This window comes from Psammomys obesus, unplaced genomic scaffold, assembly GCF_907164565.1.
Source record: "Psammomys obesus unplaced genomic scaffold, mPsaObe1.curated_primary_1811, whole genome shotgun sequence".
Lineage (NCBI taxonomy): Eukaryota > Metazoa > Chordata > Mammalia > Rodentia > Muridae > Psammomys > Psammomys obesus.
In genome coordinates this window covers 343,593-369,590 of record NW_026586383.1, presented here as the reverse complement: position 1 = coordinate 369,590, position 25,998 = coordinate 343,593, and the positions used below count along the sequence as shown (strand labels likewise).

Below are 25,998 nucleotides of genomic sequence, written 5' to 3'. Positions count from 1 at the left end.
TGGTAGCACACGCCTTTAATCCCAGCACTCGGGGAACAGAGGCAGATGGCTCTCTTGAGTTCAGAGGCTAGCCTGGTCTACAGAACTAGTTTAAGGCTAGCCAGTGCAAAACAGAGAAACCCTATCTTGAAAATGCAAGAGTTTATCATGGATTGTAATTCCAGAATGCTATATGTTCCTAATGGTAGGGAAGACATGGCAGAAAGAACACAGAGGTGATTAAAGTTTCTCATACTCTAACTTGACTTTGAGCTCTTCTCAAGCACTGCACACATGAAATTCTTAGACCTTAATACTATGCCATCAGGGACACGGACAGTCTTTTAAATTGAGGTGTGGAGATTGGTCTGATGCCTGTTACTACCCCTCAAGATTTGGTTAGTTATACTTGTTTTGTAAACCTACCTAAAAAACACCTGATTGGTTATATAAAACACACCTGACTGGCCTATACCTGGGCAGGGCAGAATGAGCTGGCGTGACCAAGGTTCCTGGGCTTTGGAGGATAGCGGATCATGGGACAGGAAGAGAAGAGGAAGGACACCGCCATAATGGGTTAGCTTGGAGAAGGAAGGACAAGGGACTGGAGACATAACTCCCAGATAAAGAATAAAAGTAAGTACCACTGGATTATAGATGAAAGATAGTCCAAATGAGGATGATTAAGGTGGATGGCACTGGATGGGGGCTAAGAGGTGAACGGTGAGGTAGAAATATCTGCCCGGCCCATTATAAAATCTCACAGGTGTCTGTGTCTTACTATTTGTGATAGTGGGTTAAAAAATGCTGCCATGATAATCTCAGGGCAAATAGTAAATATTATATATCCCCAAACTCCTTTCTCTATTTACTACAACACTAAGGACATAAAAGAGACCACCAATACACATCTTTTTATAATACTGTTAGAAGCTAGGCATGGGGTCACTCCTGTAGCCTCAGTACTAAGGGCACCAAGGCAGAATGATAATTACAAAATCAAGGCCAGTTAGGAATACACAGTAATTTCAGAGACAGCATTTAAGCCAGAATAACAGTTTTCCAAATACAAATTAATTTGTTGTGGAGAATAGCAATTAAGAGCGTATAAAACTACTTTAAGCATATTATTATTTCTGGGTTTATGTACGTTATTATGAGTATTTTGCTGCGTGTATATCTATGCATACGTGTGGCTGGTAGAACATGGGTGTTGGCAACTGAACCCAGGCTTTCAGAAAGAACAAGTTCTCTGCTAAGCCATCTCCATCTTCAGCAATAATTTGTGAAACCCCCTCCTCAAGACAGGTCTTCTCTGTTTAGAACTGGCTGCCCTGAACTCGCTTTATAGACCAGGCTGGCCTTGAACTCACAATGATCTATCTGTCCCTACCTCTATGAGTGCCGAGATTAATGATGAGTGCCACTACGGCCTGTGGATTGGTTTTTCTTTTGTAATCGCTGTTTTCATCCTGACAGGGTCTTTCTACATAGCTCAGTTGCCTAGAACTCAGTAGGTAGACCAGCCTGGCCTTGAACTCAAAGAGATCTACCTGCCTCCCAAGTACTGGGATTAAAGGCATGCACCACTTTGCTCGGCTAAGAAATGATTTCTTTTTTTACAGGCCCATTACCTTCCATGGCTTTTCTGGAATTGGTGGATCTTCAATTTCAGCATCAACATCATTACTATGGACCCAAGTGTCATAGCTAAAAAGCAAATTAAAAAAACAAACAAAAATTAGAGCCAAGTTCTATTCATTAGAAAGGGTACTCAAACACTAAGAATATGTGTTACAAATATTATTAGGAGAAAAATTAGTAAAATGATGGGCCAATTAGATTGATCTGTGGGTAAAAGAATTTGCCACAAGCATAACAACCTGAGTTCCATTCCTAGAAATCACATACAAACAGAACTGACTTGTCAAACCTGTCCTGTGACCTCCACACATGTGCCATGGAATGACTGCATTTACCCTCACACACACATTACACACAATAATACTGTTAAAGCAAAACAAAAACAAAAACAAACCTCAATGACTTTTGTTTCACCACAGTCAATAAAAATGAACCAAGACAAAAATTATCTGAATTGGTTTAAAACAACTGTAAACAGCTGTTACCCTTTGCTCAAAATCCCTCTTTAACTTAGCCTTCTGGTCAGCACCATCACCTGAGACTGTTTTGTTCTCAGGCCCAGCACTCAGTTCTTCAGTCTCTGCTGCCAGCTTGTAGTTTTTGCCATATTAAACATTATAATTAACACAAACATTAAGTATTAACAATCTCTTTGATATTAAACAACACAGGGAATCTTTCAAACAAAAGCCTCCTCTTGGTGATCTCATTCAGGTTTCTAAAGTCATACTACAGTTCTTAAATATTACATCTGTCACGTAAGTGAATCTGAAACTCAAATCCAACAGGCAGTTCTACATTCTCTAGCTTATGTGTAATAACTGTTCCAAAACAAGAACACTCTAAGTTCATCTTGCAATGGCCCACTGGTGTCAAAAAATTTCAAAGTATGGGGCTGGAGAGATGGTTCAGCGGTTAAGAGCATTGGCTACTCCTGCACAGGTCCTGAGTTCAATTCCCAGCAACCACATGGTGGCTCACATAAATAAATATATTAAAATTTTTTTCAAAGTAAACCAATCCACTTTGCCAATTGCAGAGACCAAAACACTTGACTTCAAAACACTTCACTCCAAAGTACATCTCATGTCAAACCATCTGCAAATCTACCAAATGTACCTTCAAAGTATGTCCTGAGTCTACCTTCTCATTCCTGTCTTATCCTCTCCATTGCTTTCCCAAAAACTGATGTGTTCACATATCAACAGATTGATCTTTACAAAAAGTAAGCACAACATTCAAATTTCTGAGAAATTTCTAATGAATGAGTGTTCCGTTTTTAAAAATAACATAAGCAAGGGTCATCTGGAATGAGGGAACCTCAGTTGAGTGAATGTGTCCATCAGACTGGCCTGCAGACAAGGTGGTAATAAGTTTTCTTGAGGCTCAATCTAAATGTTTCAGAGCACAAACTCCTTTTCTCTGATAATAACAATGAAAACAAACAGCTTTTTAAAAAAGTGGTGGCATGCTAGGCAGTGGCAGCACACAACTTTAACCCCAGCACTCGGGGCAGAGGCAGGTGGATCTCAGTGAGTTCAAGGTCAGCCTGGGCTAAATATGAAAGACCTGCCTCAAAAACAAGACTAGGCACACTCTCTTAAAATTTAACATAATTAATGACATATTGTCTTTGCTTAAAAATGTAATTATGCCAGATGCGATGATCCATGACTGTTGTTTCAGAAATATAGGATACACTGTCGATAAGAGCAGACAATAACAAAGACAAAAGGAAGACAGGGAGAACAGCAGCGGAGGAAAGAGATGAGAGACAGCAGGCAAGGGCACAGGGGAACACGCCTATAATCCCCAAAACTCTAGAGGCTTAGGCAAAAGGGCTGCAAGTTCAAAGCTTGTCAGCATATAGAGATCCTATTTAAAACCAAAACCAAAAAGCCAGTAGGAAAGAAGAAAAGAGGATGCAGGAAAGTAATTTCTGGCAAGAAAAACATCAGAATTAGACATAAAATATAACATTTTAACATGCCTAGTTTTTTGAAAAGATCCAAGTCATTAGTCATAAACATTAGGAAGAAAAGTCCTATTTTAAAAAGGTTACTCAAGGCATCAGAGCTGGTGCTGCTGTGGGGTGGCATGGCAAAAGAGAAATACTCTTCCACTGTCCTGCTACTTGCAGCACACAGTAAAGATGGCCCTTGCCTTTACCAGCTCAGCACGAAGCGAACAAGCAAGCTGGGGCCCTGCAGAAAGCTCGCCCTGGGTGTGTGGCTGTGGAAGAGCTCACAAGGTGACCAACTCAGCTACCACCCAGACCTGGATCCAGGGCTTTGAGCCGGCCCACCCCATCTATGATATGCTGGAGTTAGTGAAGAGGCCGGTTATGCAGATCCAAAGCTACACAGGCTCTTCGTGACACAGAACAGGACACCAAGAGGAGTCCCAGTAAGGATCCAGTATTGGTAGTGTACCAGAAGACGGGTCCTGAGCCAGTGCAATAACTCACTGCGATGAACATTTGGAAATGGAGATGTATGAACAAAGGGTATACTGTGGGACACTACAACATACACATCTTTTTTCTTTTAGTGGGAAGGTTGCAAAGAGGGAGGGTGGGTGCGAAAGGATGGAAAGATGAGAGGGAACGGGATGCACAATGTGAAATTCAAAGAATCAACAGTAAGTTGAAAAAACATTTACTTGGGCTGGAGAGACGGCTCAGAGGTTAAGAGCACTGGCTGTTCTTTCAGAGGTCCTGAGTTCAATTCCCAGCAAGACATGGTGGCTCACAACCATTTGTAATGAGATCTGGGGCCTCTGCTGGTGTGCGTAAAGGAAGAGCACTCATACACATATAATAAGTACATAACTCTCTTTTTAAAAAGAAGAAAAAATTTACTCGTTTTATGTGACTGTTTTGCATATATCTACATGACTGATGTCCATGGAGGCCAGAAAAGGAAGTTGGATCTCTTGGAACTGAAGTTACAACATGTGGGTACTGAGAACAAAACTTAGATTCTCTTCAAGAGAAGAACTCAACAAACCAACTCTCCAGCCCCAAAGTTTTTCTTAAAAGACAAACTCCTTAACTAATGGCTTAATGTTAAGAATTCCCTTGGGGCAAGGAGGGAAAGAGTTCCCTTGGGCAAATAAATATCTCTCTTTGAGATAAGTAAAATTATCTTATGCTTTAAATAGGAAGTCTTACCTAAAAGGTCTGTAGGTTAAGATCATAACTGGGCGGGCAGTGATGGCGCATACCTTTAATCCCAGTGCTCAGAGGCAGAGGCAGATCTCTGAGTTCCAGTCCAGCCTGGTCTATGATGCCTCAAAAAAAAACAAAAATAAATAAAATGAATGAATGAGTGAGTGAGTGAACAAACAAGCAAATGATGAAGGACTGGACTATATTAACGGGTTAGCTCCTTGAACTCCTACTTGAATGAGCTAGCAGGACAGGCGGACGGGATGGACACTCAGATGACAGCACATCTTGGCCTGGCACCTTTACGTGTGTCTGTTTCCAAGCTGCTACCTACACTGCACTACACCGCTTCTGCTGTAACGCTCGTGCATACAAGAATACAATCAGGGGCCAAGCAACCATGAAGAGGTAACTCTATTCAGAAAATAAAACACTCTCCTACACATACATGACGTGTGTATCTCACATGCTTTGACTTAAAAAAGATTTTTCTTTCTTTCTTGGAGACAGGGTTTCTCTGTGTACCCCTGGCTATCTTGAAACCACCCTTTAGACCAAGCAGGTCTCCAACACTTGAGATTTGTCTGACTCTACCTAGATCTGCCTGGCTCTGCCTCTTGAGTGCTGGAATTAAAGGCATGCATCTGTTGTGTTGTTTATTGAAAAACAAAACAAAACAAAACGAATAAAAAATCTGTTTCTAGCTGTGTTGTGGCTTAGCCCTACCACACACCTTTAATCCCAAAACTTTGTTTGAATATTATAAACAGAATTAAATAAAGTCAACCATAGGTCAAGAGGCACAGTGGGCTACTAGCAGTCAGGAATTTGAACATAGAATTATTAAGAAAAACAAAAATACAAAAACAGAGAGGAAGAGGAAATAAGGAAGATGGATAGAAGGACACAAGTAGAAGGAGGGACATTCAGTTTGACACTCAGTTTTCTGAGTGGCATAAGAGGGGAGGAAATCCTTCTGGGACTTAGGCTGAGGAGGAAAGACAGCTGGGTGCTTTCTCTGCTTCTCTGGGCTAGCAGGCTTTCAACCTAGCATCTGGATCCCAGAGTCTTTATTTGTAAAATCCAACGATTGAGATCTTGTTATTTTTTTAACTTCTATTAATTGCACTTCATTCACTTTGTATCCCACCATAAACTCCTCCCTCCTCCCCTCCTAATCCCACCTTCCCTCCCCTTTCTTCACGCATGCCCCTCCCCAAGTCCACTGCTAGGGGAGGTCCCCCTCCACTCACTTCTGATCTTGAGATCTTGTTAAAAACAACATAGACCACTATGCCTGGGTGTCACAAATAGATACAGCAGAGTATGCTTGCTGTCTTTGTGAAGAAAGGAGCCTACAGGCTCTTTTAAAAGTAATAGAAAAGAGCATATTATTTACCTGTATTAGAATATACACTGCATTCATAACCACTTGTGTATTTAAATTTTACTAATATTTAAAACAATGAAGTTGGGTCAGCGATGAAGCACCTACCCCAAGGTGGGTTAAATCCCTCACTCACTCCTTAATAGTGGAGAGATAGAGAGAGAGAGAGAAAGAAAGCGAATAAAGGGAACAGCCAATGGTGGTGCATGTTTTTAATTCTAGCACTGGGGAGGCAGTGGTAGATGCACCTGTGAGTTGGAAGCCAGTCTGGCCTACAGAGCAAGCAGCAGGTAGTTGGGACTACATAGTGAGAATCTGCCTAAGATGAAAAAGAACAAAAACATTTTAAAGAAATAAGAAAAGCAAGTAAAAAGAATAGAAAGACAGACGGAAAAGCATCCTGGTGGTGGTGGTGGTGGTGGTGGTGGTGTCAGCGGTGGTGGCGAAGGCCTTTAATCACAGCACTTGGGAGGCAGAGGCAGGCAGATCTCTGTGTTCAAGGACAGCCAAAGATACATAGAGGAATCCTGTCTCAAAAAGCAAACAAAGAAACAAGCAAAAGAAAAAAAGAGAGAGAGAGAGAGAGATGGGAATGCTAACAGATTTCATCTTCACATCATATAGGCATATGCTGTTATCAAGATGAACACAATCATAACGAGAGCATTAGAATTACCTGTCCGGGTAGAAACCCCAGTGCACTAGCACCTGCTTGTCTCTCCTCATCACTGGCCTCAGCCACTCCTCTGAAGGAAGGAAAAAAAACCATCAAAACATGAACTGAATTAATTTACCATTTAAAAAAATATGTAATTGTATGTATATGTGTATGTATGTTCCCCAGTGTCATATTTGTATACCACGTATGTGCAAGAGCCAAGAGGTCAAACAAAATGTATACTACTGGGAATCAAACCCTGGTTCTCCACAAGAGCAGGTTAGTGTTCCAAATTTTAAGTTTCCCAACTGAAGCCACCTGTCAGATTAAAGGACATTTCTGGAGCTGTGGTAATACCAGTCAATATGGTTTTCGCCATCAAGACTTGAGGACTAAGATCAAATCCCAGAAGTAAGATAAAGAGCTGATGGGGCTGGTGAGATGGCTCAGAGGTTAAGAGCACTGCTTGCACTTCCAGAGGTCCTGAGTTCAATTCCCGGGAACCACATGGTGGCTCACAACCATCTATACTGAGATCTGATGCCCTCTTCTGGCATGCAGAGGAGCACTCACATACACAGAAAAGCAAATAAATAAATAAAACAAATAAATTAAAAAAAAAAAAAGAGCTGAGAGGTGGGAAAGTTGGCTCAGCAGTCCAGAGCACATACCTATATTTAGCTCAAAACCATCTATAAGCCCAGTTTCAGGGAAGACAACAGGCCCACGATAGGTGTGTACATGTGCATGCAGACAAAACATTCATACACAGTAAGTACAAAAATAAATCTACCCTAAAAAGTAATGCTACTAAGGTGAGTGTGGCAGTGTGCATGCTCTCCAGCACTGGGTGAGCCAGTCGAGGCAGATCTTCACAGAGGCAGAGCTTCACAGAGGAAGATCTGTGAAGCTCACTGGTCAGCTAGTCTTGCCAACTAAATGAGGAGCTAAAAGTTCAGTAAGAGCTGATTCAGGGGGCTGGAGAAACTTACTCTTCCAGTGGTCCTGAGTTCAATTCAAGGCAACACATGGTGGCTCACAACTATCTAAACTGTGATCTGATGCCCTTTTCTGGCATGCAGGTGTACATGCAGATAGATCACTCACCTATACAATGAATGAATGAATGAATGAATTAATGAATGAATGAATGAATGAATGAATGAATGAATCTCTTAAAAGGAAGAAAAGTTGATTCAAAAGGAACATGAAAGGTTCAAGTGTGGGTTGGGGAAGGACTGACACAAGAGTTCAGTTCCCAGCACTCATACTGGGTAGCACACATCAACCCCCATTAATTCCTACTCTGAGGGGCCCAATGCCTTCTTCTTACCTATGAAGGTACATGCACATGCATCTATTCCCATGCAAACATACACAATTAAAAATAAACCTTAAGGCAGTGGTGGAGAGCGCCTTTAATCTCAGCACTCCAAGGCAGAAGCAAGTGGATCTCTTGAGACAGAGGCCAGCCTGGTCTACAGAGTGAGTTCTAGTACTGCCAATGTCACACAAACAAACCCTAGCTCGAGAAACCAAGACATACTAACTAAATATAAATAGGTGAATGAATGTAAATCTTAAAAAAAAAAACAACCAGCAGAATGTGATCAAGAAACTCAGTGCCTATGTCTCTGACTACCATGTGCACACACATGCATGAATAACTTCCTTCGTATGTGCACCTACTATAGGTCCAAAACAATAAAGAAACTGCTTATGGACAATGTGAGTGTTGGTTCTCTTTCTACTATATGGGATTGAACTCAGAGGTCAAAAGCCTTGCCAACAAGTGCCTTTAAACACTGAACCATCAACAAACCAACCTCTGGACTGACTAAAACTAGTAAAAATTGCATTAGGAATAATGACTCTATCTCCAAAAATTATGCTACCTTTCCTACAGAGTGAGTTCTAGACAGCCAAGGTTACACAGAGAAACCAGTCTTGAAAAACACACAAGCCAAAAAAGAAAAAAGTAAATTAGAATATCAAGTTCCAGGACAGGAAGGGCAATAGAGAGCAAGCCTGTCTTTAAAAACAAACAAACACAAACAACAAAGCCAGGCCTGGTGATACACACTTGTAATCCCAGCACCCTGGGAGGCAGAGGCAGGCTGAGCTCTATGAGTTTGAGGCCAGCCTGGTCTACAAAGCCAGTGAGTTCCAGGACAGCCATTACAGACAGCTACACTAGAGAAACCAATCTCAAACAACCAACCAACCAACACAAAACAAAAAACAAACCAAAACAACAACAACAAAACAGAAATAAAGAAAAAAAAAACCCCAACATTTTACAAATCTGAAAAGAACCAATGAACTTAAAATTTACTTTTTGTTCTGTACTTTTTTTTATTTGTTTTGTTTTTCAAGACAAGGTTTCTCTGTGTAACCCTGGTTTTCCTGGAACTCATTCTGTAAATCAGACTGGCCTTAAACTCCCAAAGATCTGCCTGTTATCTGCCAGGAGTGCTGGGATTAAAGGCGTGTATGGACTACTGGTCAGCAAATTAACTTTTTTAAAACATATGTGCTCAAACAGATGATGAGAGAAGCTGATGACAGATCACTTGAAATACCAAGTCATTGGAAGGAAAAGGAATGAAGTGAAGAAGTCTAAGGGATTTTATTAAGTAGATCAATAACCCTACAAAGCAGCATCATTTGGGAGTGTGAACAATAGCACTGTGAGATCCTTAAACAAAAACAAAACAAAAAAAACAACAACACAGAAACCACCACTTTATGTTAAGGGTGGGTATTCAAGGCTAGAAATATTTGGGCTAGTGTGATGGCCCAGCCAATCCATACTCTTGCCTCCAAAGCAACTGACTTCAATTTGAATCACAGGACCCTATACACAGAAGAAAACCTATTCACACAAGCTGTCCCCTGGCCTCTACCAGCTCACTGTGGCACAAGGGTTCCCACATGTAAACATGTAACATAACAAATTTAAAAACTGAGAGATTAAAAAAAATACGGAGGTGGAAGGAACAGCTAGTGACGGGCCCTCATCCCATCCCCAACATATTCTCAGCATTCAGGAGCTGAGGGCATAAAGGTATCAAGTTTAATTTATTTGTGGCTTCACAGAGTTCAAGGCCAGCCTTGGGTATATGCAACCCTGCCTCAATTTATACATATATCAAACAAGTTTATCCAACTAGCATCTTCTTATTGGACTCCCTGACAGTCAATAACCTATCTGAGGCTTCCCTCAGATCCCTGTATTTGTAGCAGTTCACAGCAAAACCAACAGAGCTAATATATGAATGCTCAAATCACCAGATTTGCTAGAAAAAAAAATCTAAGTGGTTAGAACACCAGACAACACAGGTTAAGTCTCTTTCTAAAGGACTTAAGCAATCTACTCAGACTAACACATGCCAGGCAACTGATAAATTAAACAAAACAACGAACTCTGTTCAAATGGTGGTGTACTTATTTAGCCATGTTTTAGAAGGTTGCATTACACCTTACAGTACAATGTATGCATTAAAGAGCTCACAACCAACAGCTAACTTACCATCCTCTTGTGAGGAAGGATATGGATAAATATGGTGGGAAGCTTTTGACTTCTCATCAGTAAATGTCCCCTGCAAAGGAAATAAACAAGTAACATAAAAATAAGGCAAATGACAAACAAAGTGTTACATATTGGAATGATGGTTAACAAGACAAAAAAAAAAAAAAACCTTTCTAGATACACAAGTAAGGACAGAATACTCTTTATTAAAAATGCTTGGTTCCTAAGTGTTTCAAATTTCTGAATTTTTCAGATTTGGGGCTATCTGTACAGACTTTACCAACTACCATTAATGCAAAACAAAGAAATTCTCCAAAACTCAAACCTGTTGAGGACTATGATAGCATTCAAAATGTTTTAAGTATCTTTACTACTGTGGTAGTTTGAAGAAGTTTGGCCCCATAGACTCATGTGCTTGCATGCTTGGCCATGGGGAGTGGCACTATCAGCAGGTGTGGCCTTGCTAGAGGAAGTGTGTCACTGTGGGGTAGGCTGTGAGGTCTTTTAGTAGTACTCAAGCTCCTCCAGTGTGGAACAGTCCCCTTCTACTGCCTGCAGAATGAGGGTGACCCCAGCCAAGACTCACAGCAGTGGGGATATGAAACCCGAAGTTGGCCACCTCCTGTGGTCAGGTGGGACTTCCAGGGGAAGGAGGGGAAAACCAACCAACTGATAAAACCTTCAACCCAAAATGTGTCCTGCCTTCAAGTGTGGGGTTAAAGACGGAGCAGATCTTGAGGAATGGCCAACCAACGACAGGCCTAACTCATGAGAGAGCACCAACTCCTGACACTGTTAATGATACTCTGCTATGCTTGTAGACAGAAACCTCACATAACTGTCTTCTGAGAGGCTTCATCCAGCAGCTGAAGGCAACAGATGCAGAGAGCCACAGCCAAACAATAGGTGGAGCTTGGCAGTCTTGTGGAAAGAGTTAGAAGACTGAGGAAATCAGAGGGGTCACGGACAACACAAGACAACCTACAGAATTAGCTAACCAGGGCCCATGGAAGCTCAAAGAGACTGAACCACAAACTGAAAGAGCATGCATAGGCTGGACCAAGGATTCCTACATGTATGTAGCAGATGTGCAGCTTGTTCTTCAAATGGGTCTCTTAACAGCTGGAGCCAGGGCTGTCTCTGACTCTGTTGCCTGCTCTGGATCTGTTTCCCACAGCTGTGCTGCCTTGTCTGGCCTCAGTGTGAGAGGATGCTCTTAGTCCTGCTACTACTTCATGTGCCAAGGTGGGCTGGTACCCATGGGGGAGGGGAGTACCCTCCTCTGAGAAGAGGAGAAAATGATGAAACAAATTTGAGGGTGGGACTAGGAGAAAAGGAAGGAGGGGGCAGGGATCTGGCTGTTAAGTGATTAAATAAATAAATTAATGGAAAAAAAAAAGATGCAGAACTCTTGGCCCCTCCAGCACCATGTCTGTCTGCACGATGCCATGTTTCCCACCATGATGATGATGGACTAAACCTCTGAAACTGTAAGACAGCCTTTATAAGAGCTGCCTTGATCATGGTGTCTATTCACAGCAATTAAAACCAAACTAAGACAACCATCCACCATGCAAGGTGGTACACGCCTGTGATCCATCGTTCCGGAAGGTAGAGGAAGGCTGATTGCTGTTAATTCCAGGCCATGTTGTTCTACAAGGTAAGTCCAAGACACTCAAAACTACAGAGAAAGTTTTGTCTCGGCAAAAAAAAAAAAAAAAAAAAAGACAATCATCAGTAAGCATACCTCAGGTTCTTAAATTTGCAAACCACCATAAAAATGAGCATGGGAATGCAACAACATAAGGGTAACTGTGATATGTATTCGTTTCGCAAAATAATTTTAGTCAGAGCTGGAGAAATGGCTCAGAGGTTAAAAACACTGGCTATACTTCCAAAGGTCCTGAGTTCAATTCCCAGCAACCACATGGTGGCTCACAACCATCCATAATGAAATCTGGTGCCCTCTTCTAGCATGCAGGCATATATGCAGGTCAAATACTGTATAAATAATAAACAAATAAAATATTAGTCAGCCCTCTAATGTGAGAGCTCAGGAAACAGGAAGCCAGAACTGAAGGCCATCCTCCAACTCACTAAGTCTGAAACTATTCTAAAGTACTTGAGACTGCCTCACAAAAACAAATAACAAAACAAAAGCAAGAAGGCCCAGGTTTCAAGTATGTAACCTCGGCTGGCCTCAAACTCTAACCTTTGCCTAATTGTCCAGCACAAATTATCATTAACTAACATGAATTTTGGCAGACAAACTGGGGCTACATCATGGAACACCTGAATCAACCACAGCGTACCTTATCTATGTATGATGTTGTCATTTTATATCACTGCTAGAAAACTAGTATAATAATTATGGTTAAAATATGGTGAGGCCAAAGACTACTAAATATATCTAGAGCATGAACTCAAAGCCATTCAGACTAACAACTCATTGTTGAGACCATACGAATAAGAGAAAGTTGAGAATTCAGTTTTCAGTAGCAGCTCAAGGCACCCTCTACTACAGTTCTTGAACAATGATTATTTTACTCATTATTCCAACCAAATAATATAATGCCACTTCATCTGCAGAAAACTGGAAAAGTAAAAAGTTTACAACTACCTAAAAAGAAAGATGGGAAGAGTATCACCACCCAATGAGTATGCGTCAATGTACAACAGCACATCCAGAAGCTTGGCCTGTGGAGCCTGTCACTGCTGCTTTTGAGCCTCAGCTCTGTGTTTTACTTAGATGACATAGCATGTCTTCTTTGAAGTAGAGTAATACATTTCATGTTCATTGGTGTTTTGCTAGCATATGTGGCTATGTACCAACACAGTGCCTGTGCCCAAGGAGGCCAGAAGAGTGTGTTGGATCCCCTAGACCTAAAGAAACAAAAGATTGTGAGTAAACTGCCATGTGAGTGCTAGAAGCCAAACTGGTGTCCTCTGGAAGAACAGCTTATGCTCTTAGCCTGAGCCATCTTTCCAGCTTCATGACTTTTTAAAAAGATGTTTATTTTACATATATGAATGTTTTGCCTGTATATTTGACTTTCCACATGTGCCTAGGGGTCAGAAGACAACTTGAGGTGTCCTAGACCTAGAGTTACAGGTGGTTGTGAGTTACTGTGCTCTTAACCACTGAACCATCTTTCCAACCCTGAATTTTTCTGAGTTTGAAAAATGGCTCAGAGTTTAATAGCACCCCTGGCTGCTGAAAAGTTGGTTCAGAGCATCCTGTATGAACAGTTCCAGGAAATCTGAGGCCTTCTTCTGGTCTCAACAGCTACCCTCATATACATACATTTAAAAATAAGCAATAAATAAGCCTGGCTCAATGGCAGAAGACTTTTATCCCAGTACTCTAAAGATAGGCAGATCTCAGTGAGCCAAATGGGTCTACATAGCGAGTTCCAAACCAGCCAGAACTATATAGAACCTGCTTCAAACGAACAAACAAACAAATAGATGACCAGGTAGATAAATGAATGAATAAATTAATTCAGGGTTAGCCAGTAACTCATTTAAAAAGCTCCAGTGAGGTTGTGGTGATTACTGCTTAAGAAAAGTATTATTACTAGTGACTCCCAGGTCTGTTCCCTACAATTCCATGAAACCATAGCTGGAGCTAAATAAAACATTTCAAACGTTAATATTTTTTGCAGCAGGAAAAACAAGGTATTTCATGAGGCTTCTGAACTAATTCTGGACTTTAGTAAAACACTATCACATAAATGATGTACCTAGATATCCTCAGCTGCCAGACTGCACTTAAAACAAACAAACAAACAAACAAACAAACAAACAAACCCCTCAGCTAAAAATGAAATAAGATGATCAAAACACCACCAGCGGTTAACAGTGTTTTGTTCTTATTGGTCAGTCTTGCTATTATATGATTATGAGATTATATAGGTCACGTTAACTGTTTACGCAAACTTGTAAGACTATCATACCTCATCGCAGTAACAAATGTTTCAAAAAGGTTATGTGGGAACTCAGAGAAATTCTTCCTTTAAAGCAAATACAAAGTAAAAATTTTGGCATTTACTGAAGGTTTACTACAACTGCACTAAATTGATCATGTTTATTACCTGATGCCGTTTGATGATATCTTTCAACTTATTCGCCAACTTCAAATCAATGTCTGGAATGAGGTAGATGTTGGGTCTAGTCAGACAATTACTCTGAGAAAACAAATTCAAATGGTTTTGAAATGATGCACATTGATTATTCATCATCCTCACATCTTACTCATTTTAAAAAATGCTTTATTGGATGTGTTCACTAAGGCACACATGTAGCGGGAGACATTCTCTGTCATATGGGTACTACACTAAGATCAGTTCTGGCAGCAAGTGCCTTTACCCACTGAACTATCTCACAGACCCGATTACTCATGATCTTAATGGCTGAAGTTGACATTTAAACCTACAATTCCTTTTTAAAAAAGACTAATTAATTTATTATATAGTATTCTGCCTGCATGTGTGCCTGCAGGCCAGAAGAGGGCACCAGATCTCACCACAGACAGTTGTGAGCTACCATGTAGCTGCTGGGAATTGAACTCAGGACTCTTTATCTCTTCAGCTCCTAAACCTATGTTTTGTAAGATAGGAAGATATCTTTTTTTGGGGGGTGGAGGTGGAGTGGTGGTGGTGATATGGAGACAGGATTTCTCCTGGTGTCCTGGCTGTCCTAGAAATCACTCTGTAGACCAGGCTGGCCTTAAATTCAGAGATCTTCCTGCCTCTGCCTCCTTGAGTGCTGAGATTAAAGGTGTCTGGCACCATGACCAACTTGGAAGACATCTTTTTGCTACACAACAGTCTTATTTCAAAATAAAACTTAGATGGCTCAGCAGGCTACTAAAAGAATCCCCAGATCCCTTCTGCAGTTAGACAAAGATTGTTGAAAATCATTTGAATGAAATTACTGCTAAAATATAGCATGGTCAGGGGCACTAGGTCTTTATTGCCAGCATTCTAGAGGCAGAAAGCAACTGATTTCTGTGAGTTCCCGGACAGCCAGAGCTACACAGCAAGACCCTGTAGCTTCGAGTCTCAACACCCACCACCATAAACAAACAGATAAATAAATAAATCGGGAGATGACTCAGCGGGTAAAGTGCTGTGAAGCATAAAATACTGATTCTGAATGCTCAGAACCCACATACAAGCTGAGAGTAGTAGCACAGATCTGTAGTCCAAACTGATATCTGAAGCGCAAGAGACAAGCTATCACCCAAGAGCTTCTTGGCCAGGCACTAGCCAAAATGGTTACGGTCCATTCTTTCTCAAAAAGGCGAGGTAGAGAGACAGCTCACTGGTTAAAAAAACCAGCTGTTCTTCCACAAGACTTGAAGTCAACTGCCAGCACCTACATGGCAGCTCACTCCAGTTACAGGGAATCTGATGCCCTCTTCTGGTCATAGGCACGGCACACACATGGTATAGTCATACACTCAGGCAAAACACTCACATACATGAAACATTAAATAAGAGCAAAGTCTTTTTTTTAAATTAGGTGAGGGCTAGTGTCCGGCGATGGCTCTGTCCATGAAACTGCTCGCTGTGCACGCCTGTGAACCTGACCTCAGTCCCCAGCACCACACAACAGTGGAGACAACTGACTCACAAGTTGTTGTCTTACCTCTTTCACACATCCTGTGGCACGTGTGTACACAATCACACATTATACACACACATATAAACAATTAGTTTCAAGCTAGGCACTGGTGGCATACGACTTTAATCCCAGCATCTGGGAGGCAGAGAAAGGCTGTCTCTGAGTTCAAATACAGCCTTGAACTCAGAGTGAGTCACATAGGGAAACCCTGTCTCCAAAAGAATGAAAGAAAGAGAGAAAGAGGAAAGAAAAGAAAGAAACCAGCAACAACAAACCATGAAGTGGAAATATCTGTCAGTGGTACAGTGCTTGTCTAGCCTAGCTCATGGCCCTGGGTTCCACCCTCAGCACCATAAAAACAAAAGGAAAAAAAAAGCATTCTTATATCTAGGTAAGAGGAAAGTAGACATTTATTATACAACCATGAAATTGATCTAAAAAAAATGACTCCACAATAAAGTCTACATTATGAAGACAGTGCTTGTTCTAAGCAAACAAAAAAACAAAACAAAATGCAACAAAAATGACAGGGTGCGGTAGTGTACCTCTTTAATCTCAGCTATCAGGAGGCAGAGGGAGGCGGATCTCAATGCTCTCTATTGGTTTCAGGTCCTCTAGAGCTCCACAGTGAGAAAAGTGACTCAACCAATGAAGAAAAATAGCACACATTATTCCACTAAAACTGTCAGACACTAGGTGGACATAGTACCACATGTCTTTAATCCAGCACTTGGAAGGCAAAAGGAAGAATCTCTGTGAGTTCAAGGCCAGCCTGGTCTTTAGAGTGAGTTCCAGGACAGACAAGACAAAACAAAGAGATGCTATCTTAAAAATAAGAAGAGAAAAATGTTAAGACACTGATAACCTTTAAATAACCAGACCAATCACAGCTCTAATCTCAATACACATAAAAACAATAGAATTCTGTATTGCAGAGAATTCAATAAAGATAATATTAGAATGGGAAGTATATTAAAGAATAAATTAAACTTTTAAGCTGAGGGAGTGATTCATGTATCTAAATTTAGGAATGGGAAATATCCTGAGGCAAGACGTTTAGGCCAGCCTGGGCCTAAAGAAACCCTATCTAAAAACATGACAGAAGGGAAAAGGAAAGACAAGGAGATTAGGATTAGGGGGATGACCCACACAAATAGGCCTAATTCTCCAACTTACCTGTACCAATGTTTTTTCAATGTTCATGAACATTTCAACATTACGATCCATTCGAGATGGATTCTGAAGATCAAATCTCCGCCTAAGAGGAAAAAAAAAAAAGAGAGAGAGAACTTTACTAAGTTTATCTTCAATCTTTTAAACACAAGTAGAAACTCTTTAGAATATTTCTTTAAATGATTTACTCGATTTTATTTTATGAGCATTAGTGTGACGGTGTCAAATCCCCTCGAACTGGTGTCACAGACAATTGTCAGCCGCCACGTGGGTGCCGGGAATTGAACTGGGGTCCTTTGGAAGATCAGACAGAGCTCTTCAAAACTGAGCCATCACTCCAGCCCCTCGATTTTAGAATTTAAATCAAATGAATTAGAAAGGCTTAGAAACTAAGCTAGCACCATATAAAGTTCATGAAGAAATTCTGAGTCCTAGAGAATACCATTATCAATACCATCATGATAGACAACACTCTGACAGGACAAAGCCATGAGTAAAGGCACCTGCCTTCAATCCCAATGACCTAAAGTCAAGCCACAGAACCCACACAGTGAAGAGGACAGAGCCCCAAAAGTTGTCTTCTGACCTCCACCAACCTACCCATACACACACAAAGTTAAAAATAAACGCTTAATATTTTTTAAAAGAGATACCCTAGTCAAATCAAAGTACCAAATGCCATGAATTCCCATTTTCCTTCAGTTTAGGACATATTACATGATATAAAAAAGGAGGAGTTCACAAGGTTGGGGACATAGCAGACACAGTAGTACACGCCTTTAATCCCATAATTAGGGAGGCAGAGGCAGGTAAAACTCATGAGTTCCAGGCCAGCCAAGAATACAAAAACCTTGTCTCAAAAAAAGGAAAAAGGAATTTTGGTTATTTTATGAGACAGAGACAGAAGTACAACACACACAAATGGGTACCCCGGTACGTGTAGGGAAGTCAGAGAGAAATGCTCATGACTATGCAAATGAAGAAAAAGATATGCTAATAATCACTTAGCCCTGTCTAAGCCCCACAGCAGGAGGAGCACAGCTGCCTAGCTCCAAAGGTCTCCATGGCCATCTACACTCACATGTACATACACCCCCAGACACACATACTTAACCAAAAACAAACAAACATATAAACAAAAATAAAATTAAAATCTTCATTTTTTTTTCCAGTAAACCATGTTAAATGAATTATACTCATATACCAGCAAATTTCAAAACATGGGCGTGTCTGTATCTACAGCACTTGAGAAGTAAACTCAGGAGGTGATAATGAAGAGTGCCCATGGACAACATCCTTCTCCCAGGAATCAGCAACCCTAAAAGTATGGGTGAGATCAAAATCAAAAGGAACTTTCTATGATAATGATAAGGTATGAAACCTGAAAAGCTATCACCAAATGGGTGATTCAATGTCAGGAAACAAAGGGTGGAAAAAGCCTAGAGACAGTTAGATCCTAGAAACAGGTATTTGCATAGGGAAAGACAGGTCTATCATATCAAAGCACTCTAAAAGTTACTTTGAGCTATAGGTATGAATTTAAGAATAAGAAAGTTGGTTTGAATTCTTGGTACATTGTATTTTAAAGCTGCGATTAAATAAGAAAACAGCATTTTAAATATCCGATTTAACACATACATGCACAAGTTAAAAGATCTAAACTATCTTGGTGCTAGAAAGACAACCATTCCTGATGGAAGACTTGAGGACAATATAAAGAACTATTTTTTTGGAGACAAATTTCATGTGTTCCAGGCTAGCATTGAAAATAACCATGTGGCTGAGAATCTTAAACTCCCAATCCTCCTGCTTCATATCCCCAGTGCTGAGAATGTAATAACCATGACACACGTTTGAGCATGTTTCTGAAAATATAGGTTAAATACCTAACAAGAGGTTAATATAAAGAATGTAATTAAATACCTAACAAGAGGTTAATAGAAAGAGGTTAATATAAAGAGTTCACATAAAAGTCTGACTTTAAAATGGGAGAAGACCCAAATGGAAAAGGCATACAAATGCTCAACATGAAAAAAAAAACAAAAACAAAAAACAATATTGCAATCCATCAAGGAAATGCAATTCAAAACTGCAATGAGATGTCATCTCATATGTCCTCACTCAATCTGACAGCCTAGACTCATCTGAGAAAGTCTCAATTGACAGACTGCCCAAATCAGATTAGCCTGTGGCCTTGCCTGTGAGGAATTCTTAGACTGAAGATTGATGAGGCAAGGCGGTTTGAGTTCCTGCCTCATTGTCCTCAGTGATGGACTGTGACCTGGAAATATATGCCAAATAAATGTTTTCCAACCCAAGTCCATTTTGGCCAGAGTATTTAATCACAGTGTGGTATTTGAATGAGAATGACCCCACAGGCTCATATGTTCAGGAAGTGTGGCCTTGTTGGAGAGGGTGTCATGGGAGCGAGGTTTCAAAAGCCCACACCAAGCCCAGAGTGTCAGATGCCTGAGGATCAGGGTGTAAAGCTCTCAGCCACTGCTCTGGCACCATGTTACTTCCCACCATGATAGGCAGGCAAGCTCTCAATTAAATGCTTCCTCCCAAGAGTTGCTTTAGTCAAGTCAGGTGAGATGTCACACACCTTTAATCCCAGCATCTGAGAGGCAGAGGCAGGTGGATCTGTGAATTCAAGGCCAGCCTGGTCTACAAAGTGAGTCCAGAAGAGCTATCACACACACACACACACACACACACACACACACACACACACACACGCACACAAACACCCTGTCTTGAAAAACCAAAAGAAGAGTCAGGCATAGTGGTGCAAGCCTTGGGATTCCAGCACTCATGGAAGCAGAGGCAGGTGGATCTCTATGACCAGCCTGGTCTACAAAGTCCAGGACAGCCAAGGCTACAAAGAAACCCTGTCTCAAAAACTAAAAAGTTGCCTTAATCATACTATCTCCTCACAGCAATATAACAGTAACTAAAACACACAGCAACAAAATGAAACTAGAACATTATCTATGTTGCAATGATTATAAAAGAGAAAAATAACAATGTGACACCAGAGAAACAGAACTCTCTTAAATCACTGGCAGAAATATTAATGAAACTAAACCTGGTGGCTCAGGATTATATCCCAATTTTAAGGAGACTGAGGCATGGTAACTTCAATTCAAGGGCAGCACAGCCCACACGGCCTACAAAGTGAGGCTGTTGAAAACTACATTCTAAGCAGGAAGAAGGGTGCAGATAGAGCTTAGCAGCACAGCTCAGGACCCCACGCAAAGGCCCCAGCAATAAACAGAAAAAGATTAGAATGAGTTTACCAATCATTCAAAGCAGGGTATGTTTTAGCTTGGTCCCTGAAGAAACTTATGTAAGAAACAGTTTACTTGGTTACCAGGCTACAGTCCATTAGCAGCAGAGCCAAGGCAAAAACTGAAGCTGTCATGGAAGAGCGCCCGTGGCTTGTTCCTCATGGCTTGCTCGGTTTGCTTCATCTTCTGCTACCCCCTGGACCCCAGGGATGGCACAATCTGAATAGTAGGCTAGGCTTTTCCCAATCAAAAAAGAAAATAACCTACAGGCTTGCCATAGGCCAATAAAATAGGGGTATTTTCACAACTCATGTTCCCTGTTCTCAGATAACTCTAACTTATATCAGGTTGACCAAAATAAGACAAAACAAAAAACAAATGACCAAACAAAAACAAAAACAAAAACAAAAAAAAACCATAGTACAGCTCCTTAAAAAGTTAAAAACAAACATACCATAAAATACACCTATGCTTAGCCGGGTGTGGTAGCACATACCTTTAATCCCAGCAGTAAAGGCAGGCTTACCTCTGTGAATTCAAGGACAGCCAGGGCTGTTATATAGAAAATCCAAGAAAAAAAAAAAAAAAAAAAAGATAACAACAACAACACAGCTATATATGTCATTACTGTGTAAATGCAGTAATATATGTCAACACAATAGTCCAGATATGGGATTACCTATAAGAGTTAGCAGGTAGGAAGGGGAATCGTCAAAGAAAAAAAAAAAAAAACAAAACAAAATCACATCATGAATGTGACCTAGAGGCTGATGATAAAAAGCCAGCACTGGTAGAGTATGGTAGTATAAGCCTCTAATTCCAGCACTCTGGAGACAGAAATAGGCAATTTCTTAAGTTTAAGGCCAGCCTGGTGACATAGGGAGGGGTTTCCCCAACAGCCATGGCTATATAGTAACATTGTCTCACACAAAAAAACCAAGCCCCCACCACACACCAGCACTAGAGTCTTCAACTGTAGCCATCTCCAAAGAACACTGAAATTTTACCCAAAATCAAAACATGGATGAAAGACAGAAAAAGAACTAAGGAACATTTGGAATGTTTACAAGAGTACTCAAAAAATTTAAACAACAGGGGCAAGAAAGATAGCTCACTGGGTAATGAAGTTGCCCCTCAAGCCCAGCAACCTGAATCCCACCTCCAGAGTTACATAAAGGTGAATGGAGGAAGCCCACGCTACACAGGCTATATCCTCTGTGCATACATTATAAACATACAAACCTTTTCGAGACAGGATATAAATAGAACAAGAGAAAAATGAATGGTAGACTCATCAAATTTGCAGAACAAATAAAATGGAAGCAGAGCCTAGAAGCTGATGAATGAAGAAAAAAAGAGCACAAGGTGGTACATAACAAAGAACAAAAAATGCAGTTCAGGAAGGGTGGCCTTTGAACGCAAAATTCAGTGGAAAGCCACTTGGGTGCAGTGAGGCACACCTGTAACCCCAGCAGGGCTGTAACAGGGACCTTCAGATGTGTGCGTTAGGCACAGACAAGCCACAGGGTCAGGACTCAAAATTCCAGCAGGGATCGGTGCTGTATACAGAGTGAAAGGTCCATGGTGAGAAAAGAAAACAAACCCAGGGTAGCAGGTTTCTGTGGCAATTTTGATGTGGTCCTACCTAGCAGTGTTTCCTGGGGTGGGAAACCCTGTTTCCAAAAAGGGAAAACAGAGAGAGTGAACAGAACCCACCGCTAATTAGAAACCCGTTCTGATTGTTAATCTGAAAATTTATCTGTACTTCCTAGCCAGCTTTGGGCTAACTCAGCTTTAATTTTATAAACTAAACATCTAAAAATATAGCTTATGTGTGGCATGGACCGTGTAGCCCTAAGTTAGAGCTCTAGCACTGAAAAAAAAATTAAAAAGCCAAAGTAAACAAACTAGGACATGGTACACACCTATGATCCCAGCGCTCAGGAAACAGAGGTGGGTGGATCACAAGTTCAAACCCAGGTGAGCCACACATGAAGTTCAAGGCCAGCCTGGACTTACTGAGTTCCTTGTTCCTGGGGCTAGAGAGATGCCTTAGCAGTTCAGAACACTTGCTGTTCTTGTACAGAACTGACACCTACATGGTAGCTCACAGCTGTTTATAGCTTCCGTTCCAGGGAACCAAACTCCCTGTCTATGGTCTTCATGTCACCAGGTACATAAACGGCACACCCAGATACATGCAAACATTCATACAAATGAACCAAAAAAAAAAAAAAAAATCTTTTATTGAAAAAAAAAAAACCCACAAAAACTGGCTTTTAAAGCATATAATTAAAAACAAAACACCAGGCATGATGGCAGAGACCTGTAATTCAACCATTTAGGAAGTAGATACTGGATAAAGTTTGAGGCTAGCCTTGGCTACATGTTAAATAAACTAACACAGAAATTATATGCACATTCCCTTCAAACAATACTAAAATTACAAACTAAACTCAGAGAATGAAATAAACAGCCAAGAGATACCAACAGGTGAGAGACAGGAAGCGCGAAGGGAGGAGAACTGACACGTTATTGCCATCACTGACCCAGGAAAAGGTCTGCATTGCTCCTAGTCAGGTCACTATCACAAATTATGCAGTCTAATTTACATTTGGGAAATTACAGGGGTCAGCCCATCTGGCATGCAATGAATAAGCCTCACCTGGAGAAAACACTGATAATCATGGAATCTTCCCTACAATCAGTTTTATCCCCTAGGGCTTGAGGGTGGCAATGTAGAAGTCAGTAGAGCCTATGGTCCAGCAGCATCAGCTCTGCCTTCCCTTCCCCTTCAGATCTCTCTGTACCAGAACTAGTAAGAAGGCAATTACCGCACTGAGATTCCACCCCAGGGAACACTACTGGGTAGGATGAGATCAAGATTGCCACAGACACCTGCTGCCCAGGGTTTAACTCCCAAAATCCACAGTAAAGAAGAGAGCCAACAGCTGACAAGCTATGGTATAACCTCGCCATGAATGCGTGGCACGCAGTGCATGTGCACACATGCCAGCACTGAGGGGACAAGAGGCAGCAGGATGTGTCAGTTCTAGACCAGGCGGAGCTTCTAAGCAAGACCTTATGTTAAGAGAAGAGGAGGAGGAGGAAGAGAAGGAAACCTGAGGCTGGAGAGATGGCTCAGATGTTAGGAGCACTGGCTGCTCTTCCAGAGGACCCAGGTTCAATTCCTAATCACATGGCAGCTCACAACTGTCTCTAACTCCAGTTCCAAGGGATCTGATGACTTCATACTTTTGGATAAACAATAATGCACATAAAATAAAAAAATAAGGAAGGAAGGAAGGTAGGTAGGAAGGAAGGAAGGGAAGGAAGGAGGGAGGGAGGGAGGGAGGGAGAAACCCTGCTTTCTAATGTATACAACTTCACATTATACATTTCATAGGAGCCAATTTTTTCCTTTGTTAATGCTATATGCCTAACCAGGAAAGATGTCTCATGCCTTTAATCCCAGCACTCAGGAGACAAAGGCAGATAGAATCTCTTTGAGTTAGAAGCCAGTCTGGTCTACATAGCAGGTTTTAGGATAGCCTTAGCTACTAGAGTTCCCATCTCAAAACAACAACACTAAATAAACAACAAGAACAAAACATACAACACAAATGTGTGTATAAAATTTCCTGTAGCTAGGAATATATAGCAGAAGCACATTCTTAGCATGCACAAGGCCCTCAATCCAATCCCCTGCACCACAAAAATGAAATATACTATTTACCTAATAAAAATTGCTTCTTTGTATAGCGAAAATTGGAGTTTTGATTAAACACACCACACACACACACATAATATAAAGTTCTTTAATCCCAGGTGTGGGGATATAGGGCTGCTCCACAGCAGCTGACTATGATTTGCCTCGTGCTCTGGCAGAGGTGGATCTACTAGTGCAGACAGTTTCTGTGACTGTATTACATTTGGAATTCTGGGGACTTTTCAAAAGGTATAAAAAAATGCTAGAGCCTGTATAGGTGGGTTGTTGGTTACGGTTTGTTAAGAAGTCATGCACAAAGAACAAGATATTAAATACCCTAATAGCAAAGATTAGACTTGTCCTCCCAATCAGCAGGTAGTCTATCAATAACTCTGCTCCCTTTCCAATCCCTAACTTTTTTAAGTAATCTCTTTCCTTTCCTCTCTATCCTTTTTTCTCTCTTACCTAGTGTTAGTGGGTTGAAAAGGTGGATGAAAGAACCCACAAAGTAGCAAAGGTCAGCAACATCTTTGTTTTGTTTTTTTCTGAGGGAGTTAGGTTAGAGACTCACAGAGATCTGCCTGCCTCTGCATCAGGTGTTGGGATGAAAGGTGCATACCACATCTGGCTGAAACTACATCCTTGAGAAAAAAGACTTTAAAAAAATTAAATGCTGAAAACTGACTTAACTGGCCAGGAGGTTAAGAGCATTGGCTGCTCTTCCAGAAGTCCTGAGTTCAGTTCCCAGTAACCACATGGTGGCTGACAACCATCTATAATGAGGTCTGGTGCCCTCTTCTGGCATGCAGGTGTACACACAGGCAAAAGACTATACACATAATAAATAAATAAATCTTAAAGATAGCTTGTTTTGTGGGAAAAAAATCTTAAAAAACAAAACAAAACATCAGGCCTTACCTTGCCATTAATAGCAATGTTCTTGCAGAATCCTCTATATACAAAGAAATATGATTTCACATATCACATCAAAACATGCAAATAAATTTAAAAAACTTACCACCCCTGTTCATTTTTGTACTTGTAAGCAGCCCCAAGAATGTGACACAAGGTGCCTCCAGCTTTGAAATCCATAAAACATTTTGCCTAAAAACGACAAATTGCACAAGGGAAACATAAGGTTCTGACAAAATAATTCACATTATACTTGCACCCCAAGTGCTGGGATTAAAGGCGTGCACCAGCACCACCCAGATTTCATTTTTCAAAAACAAGCTCTCATGTAGCCCATGCTGGCCTCAAATGAAATGCAGCTAAGATTGACTTTAATCTTTCTGTCTCCAAGCTAAAGAAGTTATTTTTTTTAAGTTGTAAAATTACATTTACAGTTGAAAAATGAGAAACCTTGCCTCCCAAAAAACAAAACAAACAAATAAAATTACATTTACCAGGCTAAAGAGATGGCTCAGCACTTACTACTTTTGCAGAGACCTGGCTTGGTTACCAACACCCACACAGCAGCTCACAACTGTCTAAAACATCAAATCTAGGAGATCTAAAGCTCTTCTGATTTGTACAAATCCTACACTCAAGCACACACATCTACACAAAGTAATTAAACATTTAAAAAAATATTAAGCTGTTAAAAGTAAATGAATAGCTGGCAGCGGTGGCACACACCTTTAACCCCAGAGCTAGAGGCAGAGGCAGGCAGATCTCTGAGTTCAAGGCCAGCCTGGTCTACAAAGTCCAGGACAGCCAGGGCTACACAGAGAAACTCTGTCTGATGAAAGAAAAGAAAAGAAAAGAAAAGAAAAGAAGAGAGGAGAGGAGAGGAGAGGAGAGGAGAGGAGAGGAGAGGAGAGGAGAGG

General features: G+C 40.9%; 1 protein-coding gene across 3 annotated transcripts in view; it reads right to left on the bottom strand.

Annotated features, from left to right (window-relative positions):
- Smarcc1 (SWI/SNF related, matrix associated, actin dependent regulator of chromatin subfamily c member 1) overlaps positions 1 to 25,998 on the bottom strand; it is a 108,588-nt gene that overhangs the window by 76,710 nt on the left and 5,880 nt on the right. For all 3 annotated transcript variants that reach the window (XM_055601532.1, XM_055601533.1, XM_055601534.1), the window contains exons 3-8: positions 25,188 to 25,273; positions 17,174 to 17,255; positions 14,464 to 14,556; positions 10,370 to 10,439; positions 6,856 to 6,925; positions 1,614 to 1,689 (exon numbers count right to left, since the gene is read on the bottom strand). In XM_055601532.1, the coding sequence (XP_055457507.1) occupies positions 1,614 to 1,689; positions 6,856 to 6,925; positions 10,370 to 10,439; positions 14,464 to 14,556; positions 17,174 to 17,255; positions 25,188 to 25,273 (477 nt within the window). The remainder of the gene's footprint in view (positions 1 to 1,613; positions 1,690 to 6,855; positions 6,926 to 10,369; positions 10,440 to 14,463; positions 14,557 to 17,173; positions 17,256 to 25,187; positions 25,274 to 25,998) is intronic.